Source organism: Xyrauchen texanus, chromosome 9 (assembly GCF_025860055.1).
Source record: "Xyrauchen texanus isolate HMW12.3.18 chromosome 9, RBS_HiC_50CHRs, whole genome shotgun sequence".
Classification (NCBI taxonomy): domain Eukaryota; kingdom Metazoa; phylum Chordata; class Actinopteri; order Cypriniformes; family Catostomidae; genus Xyrauchen; species Xyrauchen texanus.
Genome location: NC_068284.1, coordinates 47,587,210 through 47,603,747, shown reverse-complemented (window position 1 = coordinate 47,603,747; position 16,538 = coordinate 47,587,210). Strand labels below are relative to the sequence as shown.

At 38.2% G+C, this 16,538-nt stretch overlaps 1 protein-coding gene across 1 annotated transcript in view; it reads right to left on the bottom strand.

Annotated features, from left to right (window-relative positions):
* Positions 1 to 3,250: 3,250 nt before the first annotated feature.
* The window catches only part of LOC127649750 (protein unc-13 homolog A-like), a 69,357-nt gene continuing 56,069 nt past the window's right edge, over positions 3,251 to 16,538 (bottom strand). Inside the window, exons 31-42 of the mRNA XM_052134975.1 lie at positions 16,038 to 16,115; positions 14,974 to 15,051; positions 13,384 to 13,472; positions 11,792 to 11,941; positions 11,294 to 11,417; positions 7,852 to 7,908; positions 7,652 to 7,732; positions 7,403 to 7,550; positions 7,087 to 7,143; positions 5,210 to 5,302; positions 4,820 to 4,979; positions 3,251 to 3,708 (exon numbers count right to left, since the gene is read on the bottom strand). Coding sequence (XP_051990935.1) covers positions 3,417 to 3,708; positions 4,820 to 4,979; positions 5,210 to 5,302; positions 7,087 to 7,143; positions 7,403 to 7,550; positions 7,652 to 7,732; positions 7,852 to 7,908; positions 11,294 to 11,417; positions 11,792 to 11,941; positions 13,384 to 13,472; positions 14,974 to 15,051; positions 16,038 to 16,115 — 1,407 coding nt within the window. The 3' untranslated portion in view covers positions 3,251 to 3,416. The remainder of the gene's footprint in view (positions 3,709 to 4,819; positions 4,980 to 5,209; positions 5,303 to 7,086; positions 7,144 to 7,402; positions 7,551 to 7,651; positions 7,733 to 7,851; positions 7,909 to 11,293; positions 11,418 to 11,791; positions 11,942 to 13,383; positions 13,473 to 14,973; positions 15,052 to 16,037; positions 16,116 to 16,538) is intronic.

Here is a 16,538-nt window from a genome sequence, read left to right as displayed (position 1 = left end):
CAGGATATGATGGTTCTGAGTACAACTTCTACAGACCGCCAGACGGGGCTTACGCCAAAGAGAGACATTACCGTTTAATATTCATCAAATAAATGTCATCTTAAATTTCACTCAAGTCTGCGACTCTTCCCGATAGAACGTTATGTATTTACTAGGACTGTCGGTTTAACGCGTTCACTCGGTGCAAAAATAATGCGTCAAAAAAAATATTTTCTTTATTTAATGCAATTTAATGCATTTTAATTATCTGCACTATTATTTTGTATTATATTTATTATATATATATATATATATATATATATATATATATATATATATATATATATATATATATATATATATATATATAATAAAAATAATAGTGCAGAGAATTATTTTAATTTAATGCATTTAATGCAATTTAATGCATTTTAATTATCTGCACTATTATTTTTTATTATATATATATAAATATAACTATTTAAAATGATTTAATCAATATATATTGAATTATTGTTACTTGAGGTTTCTCAGTAAATATTTATGTATGCGATTAATTGTGATTAATTCGATTAATTAATTGCCATACCGTGTAATTTATTCAATACAAAATGTAATCAATTGGCAGCCCTAGTATTTACAGAAGGACAGCGCTCTTGCATTGCGTTCGTGCACTTGCGTAAAGTATGTTTCTAGCCTTTGAACTGACTTTCGTAACAAGTACGTTTATTTTAACATCAGACAATTGAACAAATTCTGACACCATTAAACGCTGACATAAATCTAAAGCCCTCATTCGCAATTTCATTTTTATCCTGTAGTATTTTTGTACGATTTTTGGATGTCCAGCAGAGAAGATACGAAACAAACAAACAAACAAACAAACAAACATAATACCATAATGCACGGCGAGAGTTCTGCATATCAGCTGAAGTGGCATGTGAAATTCCGTCACAGTGTTTGTAAGGCTCGTCTTCACCATGCTGAAGACGACAAGAACGACACGCAGACAAAAGCAGCGCGGAAAGACGAAACGACAGGCGGACAGATCCACAGCAGGACTGGACACTTCAACATGCAGAAAGGCAAAGTGTAAAGTACTTAAAGAGCACAAACGAATCAAGCCCCAGAGTGCGTTTACAACTGAATATTCTATAAAACATGGGTGAGAGAGAGATTTGGAAGGGGGTATTGGTTACCCAAGTACCTCAAGGCCGCAATGCATTGCAGGTGTGTGTTTGTGAAGGTGAGTATGCAACATGTGGACTGGAAATCTATTAGCGATGTGAAAAACATCAACGTGGGGAGTATTGCAGTAACGCTGGTAACGGCGTCATCAATTTTTAACAGCATACCTGAGGGCGTTTTTCTGCGTTCACGTCATACCAGAGTTTCAGGCCACATCCACACTAACATGATTCATTAATACACACTAAAACGCAATGCTAACTCAACCGGACACCGAAAACGCCCTCCATAACATGCTTTGCTTTGAACCCGTCGTTTTCAGTTTCCTATCGTCATCGTTTTTCAAACAGAGCACATTTGAATGAATGTGACCTTTGACTGGACTGGGACGACTAAGTTGACTAGCCAGGGCTGGACTGGGTGGGGGGATGGTGTCGGTGGAAATTTGGGTTGTTGAGCCAAAAGTTGTTGAGCGGGGGTGGGGGGTGTTCGCTGTCCTTTTCTGCATATCGAGGCACCGTTTTGTGGTGCGTACTGCATAACGCGGCGGCTCATTTTAGCTTATCACGGCCCATTCGGCCCGTTTCGCAGCCGACCCACCGGCCCGCTCGGTTCTCCCAAAGGCTAGTCCACCCCTGATCAGCCCCAAAGTGCGTCGGCCCACCAGGAAAATGCCCGGTATGCCAGATTACCAGTCCAGCCCTGTGACAAGCGAATACATGTATACAGTTGTTCATTTTTAGCTTTAATAAAATGTAGCCGCGGAGCTTTAAAGGAGATACAATTAGGGACGTAAATACTTGGAGAAGGTTTGAGCCTGTTGAAAGTCCAACAGTTACTGTTGGCACACTAAAACCCTATCCCAGAGTTTGAAAAGATGCAGTTTTGCACATTGCGCCTACGCCATAATAACACTGTACGTTTTGAAAGACTTCTTGCAAGTCACGTCTTTTAGGCCGCATTAATCAGTTCTCTTTGGAAAACGAAATGTTTTTTAGTTTCCAAACAAGTCATCATTTTCCAAAGTGTGCGGTAATTGAGAGTGTTTTCAAAACGCTCCCTTTTTGATGGAGGAAAAACGGCATTGTAGCGCGAATGAGACACGAAGATGTAGCGAATTAATGTGTTTAAACAACCAAAACAGCAGCTACTATATATACACTGATATGTCACTTCATTATAACGAATGTTCCTTAGTGCGTTCTATGTACATCAAAGATTTGCAAAAGTATATACAGATTTAAATTAAAGCTTTTTCGGTGTTAAAATACTTTCCTCTATTCCAGTTTAACATGCAGAGGTATACTTGAAAACTGTAAACACTGTGTCCCTGTGGCACTATAAAAATTGTTTGTTTTGAGCGACCTGCTTTGACCCGGGGCTATCGGACGGTATTAACACTGCTTACTTTTGCAATTCCGTTCGGTGGCGCTAGTGTCGCAGAATGACTGTGGCAGGGCAGAGGGCGGGGCCGGGTCGTGATCCTACGCACCCGGTCCCGTATTAGGCTAATTATATATGCTAATACTTCAGCATTAATATAGCGGAAACGTATCAACAACAAAGCCGCACATCGATCTATTATGGAGTTATAAGTGTTGCCATATAAACGACACACGTCTGAATCCAAGGATGGGAGTAACTCAAGAGTGGCATCTTGTAAATGCGCAAATTCAGACATGAAGTGAACACAGAAGTTGTCCTTCAGCATGCTTTGCAACCAGTAACATGACCTCTGATTGGTTGGGGAATGTGTTATGCACAAATCAGAGACCGTGCAACTGGCGTAACACTACGACAGCTTTGTGCTAAATGTTCGGGCTCACTGTGAATCTTAAAAGTGGCCCAAAGAGTGCAAAATAAAGTGTGTAGAATAAACTCTTTAGGACTTAAGAGTGTGTGTGTGTGTGTGTGTGTGTGTGTGTGTGTGTGTTTGAGAGAGAACATTAAAGTCAACATGAATATGATTTCATGTTGACTTTAAATGTATTTGAGATTAGTGGGTTATACTGACATCGTTATTTGCTTGAATCCGATTGCTTTAGTTCATGTGCAGATGTTTGCGTGTGTGTGCATGTCGTCTTATATTAACTGCAGTATGTTTATATGACTGTGTGTCTGTTTTGCAGCCGTGTGCTGTTTGACAGTTCTTGAGTGGCGTGTAAATACTTGATTGCTTTTGTATCAGCACAGTGTGTGTCTCTGTGAGGAAACCACAGGCCGGGTGCCGTACGTCGAGTCTCGCGGCTTTAGCTTCCTCTGCCCTCCTCCGCCGAGCGCTGGTCAGATTTGAGTTTGACGAACTCTTTAGCGACCTCGTCGTTGTTGCGCTGGGAGAGTATTCGGAGCACGGTGAGGCCCGTCTCGTCCATGTGAATGCGTTTGCCGAGCGGGAGCCAACACGCCGCGCTGCTCCGGGACGCCAAGTCCTTCAGCTGCAGAACGGCCACGCCCACGGTGCGATCCTCGCGAGCGAAACAATAATCCTTCACACAAACCTGCAGCTCATAACCCTCAGGACCCAGCTCACTACCGAGCACACTAGAGAGGGAGAGAAACCGAGAAAGAAATATACTTTGAGCCTTGGTTGATGTTGTGCACCACAATGTGTCTTTGTACCGTGTAAACATACTGTAACGTTCAGAACACACAACTGTAACATAAACAGTGCAACTAATCGTGTTCTGAGTGAAAATGACTTTTAAAGTAAATACTGCAAGTCCCAAGTTCCCAGTCAAAGGGAAAATCACTATAATGTAACTTTAAACCGAGTATTTTACCCTGAGAAATTACTGTTAAAACTTGTAACGTCCTGGCAGTATTGTTACAGTGTAGCAGAGCATTTATTGTGCGAAACATAACAATATTTAAGCACTTTTTAACTATAAAATATCGCTTCCAGTCAGGCGTTGACAAATGGACGAATTAACCCGAGTGCTCCCATGACGCAAGCGTGATGGCACGTGAACTGATACCTGACAGACACACAAGCAATGATTCGAAGGAACGAGCCATCGTGCTCAGGGCAGGACTGGGAACAGAAATCGGCCCGGGACTTTACATACCCAAAAGTTGTAGACCAGTAGAGGGGAGGGGCACGTTCCGCGGCCAACCCACCGTCCCGCTCGGTTCTCCCGATGGACAGTCGGGAGAACCGATGCAAAGTGCATCAGCCCACCGGGAAAATGCCCGGTATGCCAGATTACCAATCCATCTCTGATTGCGCTTACGTGACGGGAGCACTCGGGTAAATTCATCCATTTATCAGTGCCTGAATGGAAGCGATCTTTTATAGTGAAAAAGTGCTTAAATATAGTTATTTTTTGCACACAAAGTGATCGATTCGCTTTAGAACACATTAATGTCAGCACTGAAGATAGGATGGATTACTTTTACACTGACCATCTGTGCTTTTTGCACCTACAAATATCTAAATCACCATCCACTCCCATTCTAAGGACCAGCTGAGCTTGGATCTTTTTCTACAAGTCTTCAAAACTGTTATGCAGAAGAAAGCATTAGGTCTCAGATGGAATGAGAGTGAGTAAATTATCCGATCGTTTTCATTTTTGGGTCTATACCTTCAAGTGTCTGACATGATGATATGAATGGTCCAAGAGAGGGACATCATCAGGCGCTGTTGAAAACTTACAACTGGAAGGATTCGTTGAATTTCGGAGACCAGCTGTTGTTCTTCGATTTGGTGGCAAACTTCCTCTTCTTGTCACTCAGGTGAGGACCGATGATGTAAACCTCCACAAAGGGGCGGAATATTCCCTGCGTCTGCCAGCGCAGGTCATTGGCTGACACCACTGTCAATGAAACATGGGTAAGGATACAAACGCACACAATCAAATATAAACTCCAAGATCATGGCTGCATCCTCTTCATCCTAAACACTGGGTAGGATGTCAAAACACTTTTTACCTCTTCAAAAGTATGTACTTTCCCTTCATCATTAAATAACATATTTGTAGTGTGAATTGGGATGCAGCCCATGATTAATAGGGTAAAATATAACGGTTATGAAATGCAGAGGCACCTTTAACTGTGATTTTGTGCCCTCCTGCGTTCGGTTCGCTGAAGATCTCCACAGTCATTGAAACCTCACCAACTGCATCATCCACGCCTGAGGCTAAACAACAGGGTCAAAGGTCAGGACAGAAGTTTCCAGAAAGACAAGGTGAACAAACAGTTAGAAGTTTCCTTTTGATTGCTTACAGGGACTATACGGGGTCCATTCAAACATAAAAGTGCCAATCAAACATTTAGTCACCCAAGTTAAATCATGTTATTTTTTTGAAGCTTGATCGATTAGTCATGGTCACTTATGAACTGTTATGAATATTATAATTCTTAAAAATTAACCATTTGTGCTTCAGCATAATAACAACATACAGGTTTGGAACCACATGAGGAATTGTCATATTTGACCCCTTTCTTCAACTCTCCCTTTAATGTGAGATATTCCAGCAGAGGGCAGTGTTGGGTAAATAATCTCAAATGAAATGCATGATAATAAATAAGAGTCCTTTGATGGAGGAGGTAAACTTGAATTTAATAGATGAATAAATGCTATGCACTATATTCTTCACAGCAAAAGTCAGAATAGTTCCTTGCAAAATGCCATAGTTACTACAGTTATAGTTACAGCTAAAATTATAATAAATGAATATGGGATCTCCTTCAAAGTGTGTTGGAAGATTTCAGAATCTTTGTTGTTTTTTTAACCCTCGCAAGAACTCTTTTGTTTGTTAAAATTGTCCTAAATAATTAATAACTGCAGTCTTATAAGCATCGTTTGAAAGCGTAGAAGCTCTACTTTTAAATGCATGTGACATTATGACCAAACCTGAACAAGTGCTTTGATATTTGCAGACAAATCAGAAGAGTTACATTTTTATACATTTATGAAAAATTGTAATCGGTAAAAACATCAAACTGATCAAATATTCATGTGTCATATGTTGTTGGAAAGCTCTCAAAGAGTAAAATACAACCAGACTATTTGTTTTACTCACAGACAATCATATAGTGAGTAACAGCTAAGAATATGAGTTTGACAATTAATGTTTCACGTAAACCGGTGTTGCTTATATGCCACATTTTCGCTTATAACTTCATGAAAAATAAATGGAACATAAAATATCACATACAGTTGCTTAGAGGAGGTGATTATCTTTCAATCGAGTCCACACACAAGATAATCAGATGTATAGATCATTAGATAATCCACATGAAGCACAATGTTACATATGACCACCAGGAGATGGCGCCAAATACACGACACAGACTCAATGATGACTCAAATGATACAGAATGAAACTCATTCTGTGAAATCTCATGACTAAAATCATGTCTGCATGCTATGCAAACCTTTAGTCATTGTTGTGTTTGCATGTGTAATTAGTTCTTATGTACAATTATTATCTTTTATTTGTTTGGAGATGTTGCTATGATCAATTATATTTGTAATTTTATAACATTTGATTGCTTTCTCGTATCAACACAAAGTTCATACATACAGTTGACATTTTTGTTTTCAGAGCCACCTTATTTACACCCAGATATAATGTAAAATAAGAAAAAAAGTAAATGTTTTAGTTTTCTTAGACTGAAACTCTCAGAAGTTATGATAATATATTTTATTTAAAAAATGTCAAACGTTTTCTATAAATTATGCCAAACACTTTACACTTCTTATTTTTCGTTTTGTTGTTTGGTCGAGTTACAAACCTTTCATTTTAGGTATGCCACTGAAACTATTTAGACGAGCTGAACGAGGCATTATCAGCTAACAGGCTCACCCGAATATGCTAATAAACAATTTGCATATATTAATATGAATGAGCTGCTTAATGTAGGTAATGCACTTGTTCATTCAGTGGTTCAATGGTGAAGAGAATCAGTGACACATACCCTTCTCTGGGTAAACGTCTTCACTATGAGTGTACCGCACACCTTTACCTCCATGAACTAAGAGAGAAAGAAGAGGAAGATTTAGGAGAAGATAGGAGACATAAAATAAACAGTAAGAGCTATAAAACGAATGTGGATGGCATATCTCAATTCATTTCCTCTTGGGAGAATTTTATGAGAAATATTTGAGTTTACATTGAGATTGAGACTTTTCATTGTAGATTTTGGTATCTTGGCAAATCTGAGAACAGTTTGAGACATTGTTGATATCTCTTCTGAAACTCCAGAGGAGACACGTGTATGTGTGTGTGTTTACCCTGAGTGTGCTGCGAACAGACAAATTTCCTGATGAGTTTATCAGTAGCTTGTGTGTACAGTGACAGTGCATATCTCAAAGACTGAAGATCTGGACTCTTCTCCAAAAATGTCTTCTTCAAACCCACGCCGCCTGCGTGGAAGTATTGCTGTTACAAACAGACAAATAAACACCTTCAGTATCACATTCATAGTTAGCAACACAATCAATGTAACAGGACTGATTCTGATTACGTGTGTTCACTCGTACCTTTATAGTGTCCAGTGCTAGTTCAATGACTGCACACTGTTTAGGGGTCAACGCTTTGGCCTCTTCTCGCACCATGTGCTCCTAACAGACACAAATAAAATCATCTACACTACAGCGCACTTGTCAAAGTCCAAGAGTGCTGATTAAAGGCAAACAGCGATTATGTTAAATGATAATAAGAGATGATGTCATTAATGCACCTTCAGTTTGGAGAGCTGACCCAACTCTTTAGCAGCATTAAAGATGAGCTGTGTGCCCTACAGACCGTACAGAGAGAAGAAAACAATGATTCATTAATGATTCATTTCACCACATCACTCACAACTATGAGCCGGTTCTTTTGAATCTTCAGCTCAAAACTCACAGAACGAACAGTGTAATGTGGTTCCCGAACAAATGACTCTTATGAGCCGGTTCTTTTGAATCTTTAGCTCAAAACTAACAGCACGAACAGTGTAATGTGGTTCCCGAACAAATGACTCTTTTGAGCCGGTTCTATTGAATCTTCAGCTCAAAACTAACAGCACGAACAGTGTAATGTGGTTCCCGAACAAATGACTCTTTTGAGCCGGTTCTTTTGAATCTTCAGCTCAAAACTCACAGAACGAACAGTGTAATGTGGTTCCCGAACAAATGACTCTTTTGAGCCGGTTCTTTTGAATCTTCAGCTCAAAACTCACAGAACGAACAGTGTAATGTGGTTCCCGAACAAATGACTCTTATGAGCCGGTTCTTTTGAATCTTTAGCTCAAAACTAACAGCACGAACAGTGTAATGTGGTTCCCGAACAAATGACTCTTATGAGCCGGTTCTATTGAATCTTCAGCTCAAAACATACAGCACGAACAGTGTAATGTGGTTCCCGAACAAATGACTCTTATGAGCGGTTTTATTGAATCTTCAGCTCAAAACTAACAGCACGAACAGTGTAATGTGGTTCCCGAACAAATTACTCTTATGAGCCGGTTCTTTTGAATCTTCAGCTCAAAACTAACAGCACGAACAGTGTAATGTGGTTCCTGAACAAATGACTCTTATGAGCCGGTTCTTTTGAATCTTCAGCTCAAAACTAACAGCACGAACAGTGTAATGTGGTTCCTGAACAAATGACTCTTATGAGCCGGTTCTTTTGAATCTTCAGCTCAATTGAGTTCTGCCATGTCAAAAAAGAGAGAGAGAGATACAGTATAACCAAATATAATACGTAAACACATTTAAAAAAACCTTTTCAATTTAATATGTAAATAAAATGTAACCGTTAAAGGGGTAATGCATTATTGTATTATGTTCCTTGAGGTTCACTCATAATATATGTAAAGATTGTCATATATTTGTAAAACGACTATTTTCCACCCTCATTCTGACCCTCTGTCAGAAACGTTTGGTTTTGGTGCTACTGCTCCTTTAAGACTCGACAGTACACGCCCACTCTTCTGATTGGCTCTCTTATCTTGACTGACCTGCACTCTCATCTCGCTACTGGGCGGGGCTATGCTAGTGATGAAGTGTAAAGTAGGTGTTGACGTGCTGTTGTGGAGGCAGTCAGATGCAAATGTCTACCACAGTGTGACATCACAATATGGAGGAAGTAGAGAACGAGTCGTAACAAATGCTCTTTTTGCAGTGTGGAGGAAGTTTTGAGTTCTGAAACTTACAGTATGTTTTTATAATACAATGACCTCTTATATTGACCTCTTACCTCTCATAAACTTAAAATCCTCATGTCATGACCCCTTTAAGGGTTCGGAATGGTTAAATTCCTTACGATTCCTACCCTAATCCCCACTGAGGCTGCGGATTGGGCAATATCAATGCAAGTTGGTGTTTTGACCAGATATTTGTGACACATTTAGAAAATCATTTGTGATGAAGTCTGTCACTGATATCAGCATTAAAGTTATTTGAGTGTTTGCACAGAGAAAGAGGAAGTGGAGGACAGCAGATACAGGAAGTACAGGCTGAGTGCTGTGACATGAGGAGAGGCATCTGAAAGTCATTAAAGAAGAGACAGTCTGTCGTGCACCATGCTAGAGTCACAAAGAGAGAGAAATGGTGGGGATCTTGTTGCAGGAGACAGAATCAGATCATCAGACGTGGAGCTGATGTGAAAAGGGTTCAGACACACACTGTTATACTTACAATTATCTGGTGAATGATGATGATGATGAAAAAGAGCAAATCAGAGAATGAAAATCACAACACACACACACACACACACACACACACACACACTCTAAATGTTTCTACTGTTTTAAGATAACCATAATGACACCATAAAAGTCACCAATCCCTCCTATTATTTTACCTCTTATTTCTCAACACTCTCCAATCATATATATATATATTACATAAAATCTTAAAAAATGATGGAACTGCACAAAATCATTAAAAGTCATCATGAAAAAAAAAATAAATAAAAAACTTATGGAGAATTGTAAAAAAAAATAGGAAATCTACAAAATCACAAAAAATATTAAAATATAATTTAAATATATAAAACTGTAAAATATTATGGAACTGCACAAAATCATTAAAATTCATCATGAAAATAAATAAAATAATAAATCTTCATGAAGTAAAAAAAAATTATAAAATAATGAAACTAATATGGCATTGAGAAATGTAGTGGAAATAAAATCATAAAATCATGGAAATAAATAAAATCTTTAAAAAAAAATCATAAAAATTCATAGAATTTTTTTTTTTATAAAAATAATGTAAATAAAATTGTAAAACAATTATTGAAATGTACAAAATCACAAAAAAATATTAAAATATAATTAAAATATATAAAACTGTAAAAAATAATGTAAATAAATACAATTGTAAAAATGTATATTATTAAATAAAATTATTAAAAAAATGACTGAAATATCTATGCAGTTGTAAAAAAGTCAAGGAAATAAATAAAATCTTTAAATAATAATTGGAATAAATAGAATTGTAAAAAAAAAATTCACTACATAAAATAAAAAAAAATAAAAAATCATAGAAGTAAATAAAATAATGAAACAGAAATAAATTCATAAAAAACAATGGAGATTTCGGTAGTGAATAAAATTAGTTTTCTCAAACATATGTTAATACTTTTAAACTATAACGTGATTTTTTATTTGTTCTATAAAGTGATTAATAGAACCAAATTACGACTAGAAAAGTCGTTGGAAGGAAATTCTTTAGTCAAAAAATGTGGAAGCCTTGTACCATAGCACAGTTTGATTACAATCAGGGCCGGACTGCTAATCTGGCATTCCGGGCATTTTCCCAGTGGGCCGATGCACTTTGGGTGGACTGGCCATTGGGAGAACCAAGCGGGCCGGTGGGTCGGCCGCGAAACGCTGCCGAATGGTCTGTGATAAGCTAAATTGAGCCGTCGCGTCCCCGCCCCCTCAACTTTTGGACCAGTTGCCATGTCAAATTCCGGGCCAATATCTCTTCCCAGTCCAGGCCTGATTACAATATTCACATACCATGGTACTTAAAAGTTATGCAACATCCTTCAAAGAATACGGCTGTATTATCATCATGATAGTGTCTAAAAAAGCAGCGTATAATAATAAGTTACCCATGACACGTTATCATGACCCTGCTGTGCTTGTGGGGTGTACGAGTGTTGTGTTTGTGTGTCATGCACATACACACCGTTTGGTCGGTCAGCAGTGGAAGGACGATGGTTTTCTCCATTGTATTCATGACCAGTTTCCACAGTTCCTTCAGCACTCTCTTGAGAACGGTCTTCTCACAGATCTTCGCAAACAGAGTCAGACTGAAAGAGAAGTTCAGATCAGACACAGCGAGCAGCGCCCAATTCAACTAAATATAACGACTGTTTCCAAACATGTTTCCCAAACCCTCCCTTTTTTCTTTTGTTGTTAACAAACACAGGTAGGAACTTTGAAGCTCCAAAAAGCACATAAAGGCTAAAAAGTAATCCATACGACTCCAGTGGTTTAATGCATTTTAGCCCATATTTACTATACACTCTCCTCCCTGACCACTAGGTGGCGATATGCAGCAAGTATACGAATTGCCAAAAGCAAAAGCAGATGTATAGTTTAAAATAGCAGCTTGTAAAACTAGTTTCATAGTCGCTTCCCAAACATTGTACAGTTGAGATGATGTGTTATCCGTGACTCTCACTTGCTGTCCAGGAAGTCCATGATGGGCTGCAGAACATTGTCGGCGTCCTGCGCTAAGTTTCCATTGCCATTAGCAGGTACGCTAGCTCCTTTCACCTGACTCAGAATATCACCCATTTGCCTCACACTGTCCTCGATGTGTGGCTGAAAACTGGAGAAGAGACAAATTTGTCAGACAACAATTAAAACTAAACTTGAACCAAAACAACCAGATCGGAGGTAAATAACAACAAAACAAACTGTGATTGAAAGCCAAAAACACTGTACATCTTTAATGATGGAATGAACGACGTAATCGAATAAATAATGATGGCACAATAAAACGATACACAAGCATAAAAACACAATACATTGGAACTCTTTTGCAAAATATTCAGATATGTACAAATATATAAATAGTTTGATATCGATCATTCGCTTAATCTCAGAGCTCATAGTAGGTCTATATGAACTCCTTCATAATTGTCAAAATGTTTATAACTGCAGTCTTGACCAATATAAAATAGGTGTCGTTTGAAAGCTTAGAAGCTCTACTTTCTAATGCATGTAGATATTATGACCAAAACGGAGCAAGTGCTTTGAAATATGATGACAAATCAGAAGTGTTCGTTTTGATCATTTATACGGCATAAAACTGTACTGCACTGTAATCAATAAAAATATCAAACTGATCGAATATTCATGTGTCATATGTTGTTGGAAAGCTCTTAATGAGTAAAATACAACCAGACTATTTGTTTTACTCACAGATACAAATATAGCGAGTAACAGCTAAATATATGTCTTTGATAATTATGTTGGTGTTGCTTATATGCTGCGTTTTCGCTTATAACTTTACAAAAAATAAACAGAACATAAAATAATCACATGCCGTTATTTAGAGTCTGTGATTATCTTTCAAACGAGTCCACACACAAGATAATCAGATGTATAGATCATTAGATAATCCACATGAAGCACAATGTTACATATGACCACCAGGAGATGGCGCCAAATACACGACACAGACTCAATGATGACTCAAATGACACAGAATGAAACTCATCCTGTGAAATCTCATGACTAAAATCATGTCTGCATGCTATGCAAACCTTTAGTCATTGTTGTGTTTGCATGTGTAATTAGTTCTTATGTACAAGTATTATCTTTTATTTGTTTGGAGATGTTTTTGTAAACTAGGATAAATAGTTTTTGTAACTTTATAAGTTTTGATTGCTTTGACGTATCAACGTAAGTTGACATGATCGGGAACAAAACAAAAGCAGTTTTTCAGAGCCAACTTATTTACACCCAGAGATATATAATGTCAAATCAGAAAAAAGTAAACTTTGGCAATTTTTTTTAATTTTTCAGCAGGTTCTTAGGCTGAAAGCCTGAGAATGTATCATAATCTATATCACATATTTTTTGGAAATCTTTTTTTTGACGAGTTATAAGCCTTTATTTTTGGGTATGCCACTGAAACCTTTAAAAACACCATCAGATCTTAAAGGGTTCAAATGTTTATGTGTTGTTCTTAAAAATCAAGTTCTCTACGGAGAAAACAAATGGGATTTTAACGTCTGAAACCCAACAGTTGTGCCCCAAACCCACCTGACTGCAAATATCCTGCTAAGATCATCCATCACGTTGTTCAGTTTGATCTGCAGATCCTTCAGGAAGTCACTGGCCTCCACGTTTAACTGCAGAAACATCGCATGCACAATTATGATTCAGAAGTCTTTACATAATTATAATTATTACTCAAGTTTCCAGCTATTATCAATCTTGAAATCCATCACATCATTTTTAATATTCATTGAGGGACCTCGAAGTCCTGTGAATATATTGAGTATTCGATATGCGCAATGTGTTTGCTGCGAATCAAATGAACAATTACATCTGCATGAATTATGCATGAGGTCATGAATATTCATGAGTGTGATTGTTGGTCTGGGAGTTTTTAAAGAGACGAGAAAGTGGGAATAATGAGCTATCTTTGTACATGTCTCTTTGAAACGTGTGGAGTTTAGAGGAAGTAAGAAAGAACGATTTTGATGCCTAGAGAGCAATTTAAGACGTTATAGAATAAACGGTTGCTCCAAAAAGTTGCTATTTGTTCTGGCAAGACAAACCCCAATTTAGCCAAATTCTAAGGCAATATTGGACATGTCCTTTCTGATAGGGTAACTCCAAAATGCATTGGAAAATTTGACTAGAAATAAATGTATATTTCATTCAACGCTGAAGCTAATTTCACAATAGTGTTGCTTTTCCAATAACAAGCTACTTTTCCCAACTTACAGAGCTGCAGTCACATACGGAAGCCCTGAGCCGCACGGTGACATTTTTATTTTCACTAGGAGATTTTTTTAGGTGTCTTAGTCCAATGTCCTGAGCCTATGTCCTACATTTTTATCTCTCTCTCCTAAAGCAGTAACACGTGAGAATTGAAGCTTACTAGCGAACAAACATCATGCAGTACCAACCTCGGCCACCAGGTGCACCTTTAGTACGCATGAAATCTTACATGGTAACAGATGACGTGATCTTGACTTGCACTTGATTTGTTGATTTATAGTTGTAAATGAGTGTAAACGGATTCAACAGAAAGGAGGAGGCGAATATAATATAAATGATATTTTAATGAACACTGAAACCAAAAGTCACAAACATAAACACACGACGGTCAGCTGCCCATAAACAATCTCACTCTATTGCACCACCATCCACAGTCGGCCTTTATCCCGCTCAGAAGCTTAATTAGCCTGATAAGGGACCGGGTGTGTAAAATCACGACCTGCCCTCCGCCCGGTCACATTCATCCCTCATTCTCTCAGGCTGGGGAGCCCCCGGCATAACGTACACACCCCCCCCACCTCTCTTTCCCTGGGGGAGGGCGTGGCCTAAGCTTCGTCTGCCAGCAGGTCATACCCGCCTTCCTGAATCTTTCAGGGGACAGGGGGATTGAAACAGAAATAATTAAAATATGGGGGTGTCCTCGTATTAGCAACCCATATTAAGAGAAACAATAACACCGGCTCGACCAATGGCGAGAGTTGGGGGCGGGACTATATGGGACATATTCAGAAAGTGGTTCGGAGAACGTTTATTTTTGCAATTCCGTTTGGTGGCGCTACAGTCGCGGAAATGACATACTTCAGCTTAATGCAAGTTTTACAGGGTGTTTGAAGATGGACTCACGACTTTTCCTCCCATGGCCTCAAACATCTTCTCCAACTGAACTCTCAACTGCTGGATATTATTAATAATGATGCAAGGCTGAAAAAAAAAATCCAAATAGAGGCAGTAAAAAAAAAGACGTAAGATAAGGAAACAACTTATATACTATAACAGATAAACACAGATACATGCCATATATTCCTTCACATATATTTACTGCATCAAAACTGAGGAATATTGTTAAATGTGATGGCTTAATTTAGTTATGCAAGCTAAATGAGTCTCACTAGATGTGTGTGTGTGTGTGTGTGTGAGAGAGAGGGAGTTCTTCCTCTGGGAGAAAACACACACACACACACACACACTCATGTAGTGTTTCCATGTTTTATGGGGACTTTCCATAGACATAATGGTTTTATACTGTAAAAACTATAGATTCTATCCCCTAAACCAACACATAAATACATGCTCACACACACACACACACACGCACTCACACACACACTTAAACACAGACACACTCAAACTCAAACACACACACACACACACACACGCACACACGCTCACATGCACGCACACACGCTCACACGCACGCTCACACGCACGCTCACACGCACGCACGCTCACACACACACACGCACACTTACACACACACACTCTCAAACAGGCTCACACACACACACACAGCTCACACGCACGCTCACACACACACAGACACACACACACACACACACACTCGCTCACACAGACACACACACACATACAGTCACACACACACACACACACACACACAAATACAGACACACACACGCACACACGCTCACACACAGACACACACACGCACACACGCTCACACACAGACACACACACACACACACACTCAAATACAGACACACACACGCACACACGCTCACACACAGACACACACACACACACACACACACACACACACACACACTTACACACACACTATTACACTGTAGAAGCAGCTCCATTCAGGCACACCTCAAGAGACAAATGTGAAACGAGTCATGTGTGAAAGTCTATTTTAAATGTAATATTATAAATGTGTTAATGTAACATACCACTTTCTCCTTCTTACAGTGATTGGGGAAATCCTTGGAAATGATGTCAGCATATGACAGAAGAACATTTCCAATAGTCTGAGAGAAAAAAACAATAAAGAAATTGTTTACCATTGATTTTTTATTACATTTTTATATTAGATTTCAATAATTAAATGTGCTTAAACCTTTGAGCTCTGAAGGTGTTTTTATATATATATATTTATCAACAGTAAAAAAAGTCTCATTAAAAGCTGAAATTCCTGAAAATAATATATGTTTCCATGACTAGTGCAGAAAAATCTTTTATTGTTATTTCTTAAAAAATTAAGCAGTAAAAAAAAACTATATTTATATTATAATTAGAGAAAACTATATTTTTGACTCAAAAATTCGCAATATTTATATACATAAAAATGACATTGAAAATGTCTTTGAACCCTATTTAAATGAATGATGAAATTGTTTATACTCTAATGTATTGAAGCTGCAAAGAAAGTATTATTATACTTTTTACTTGAT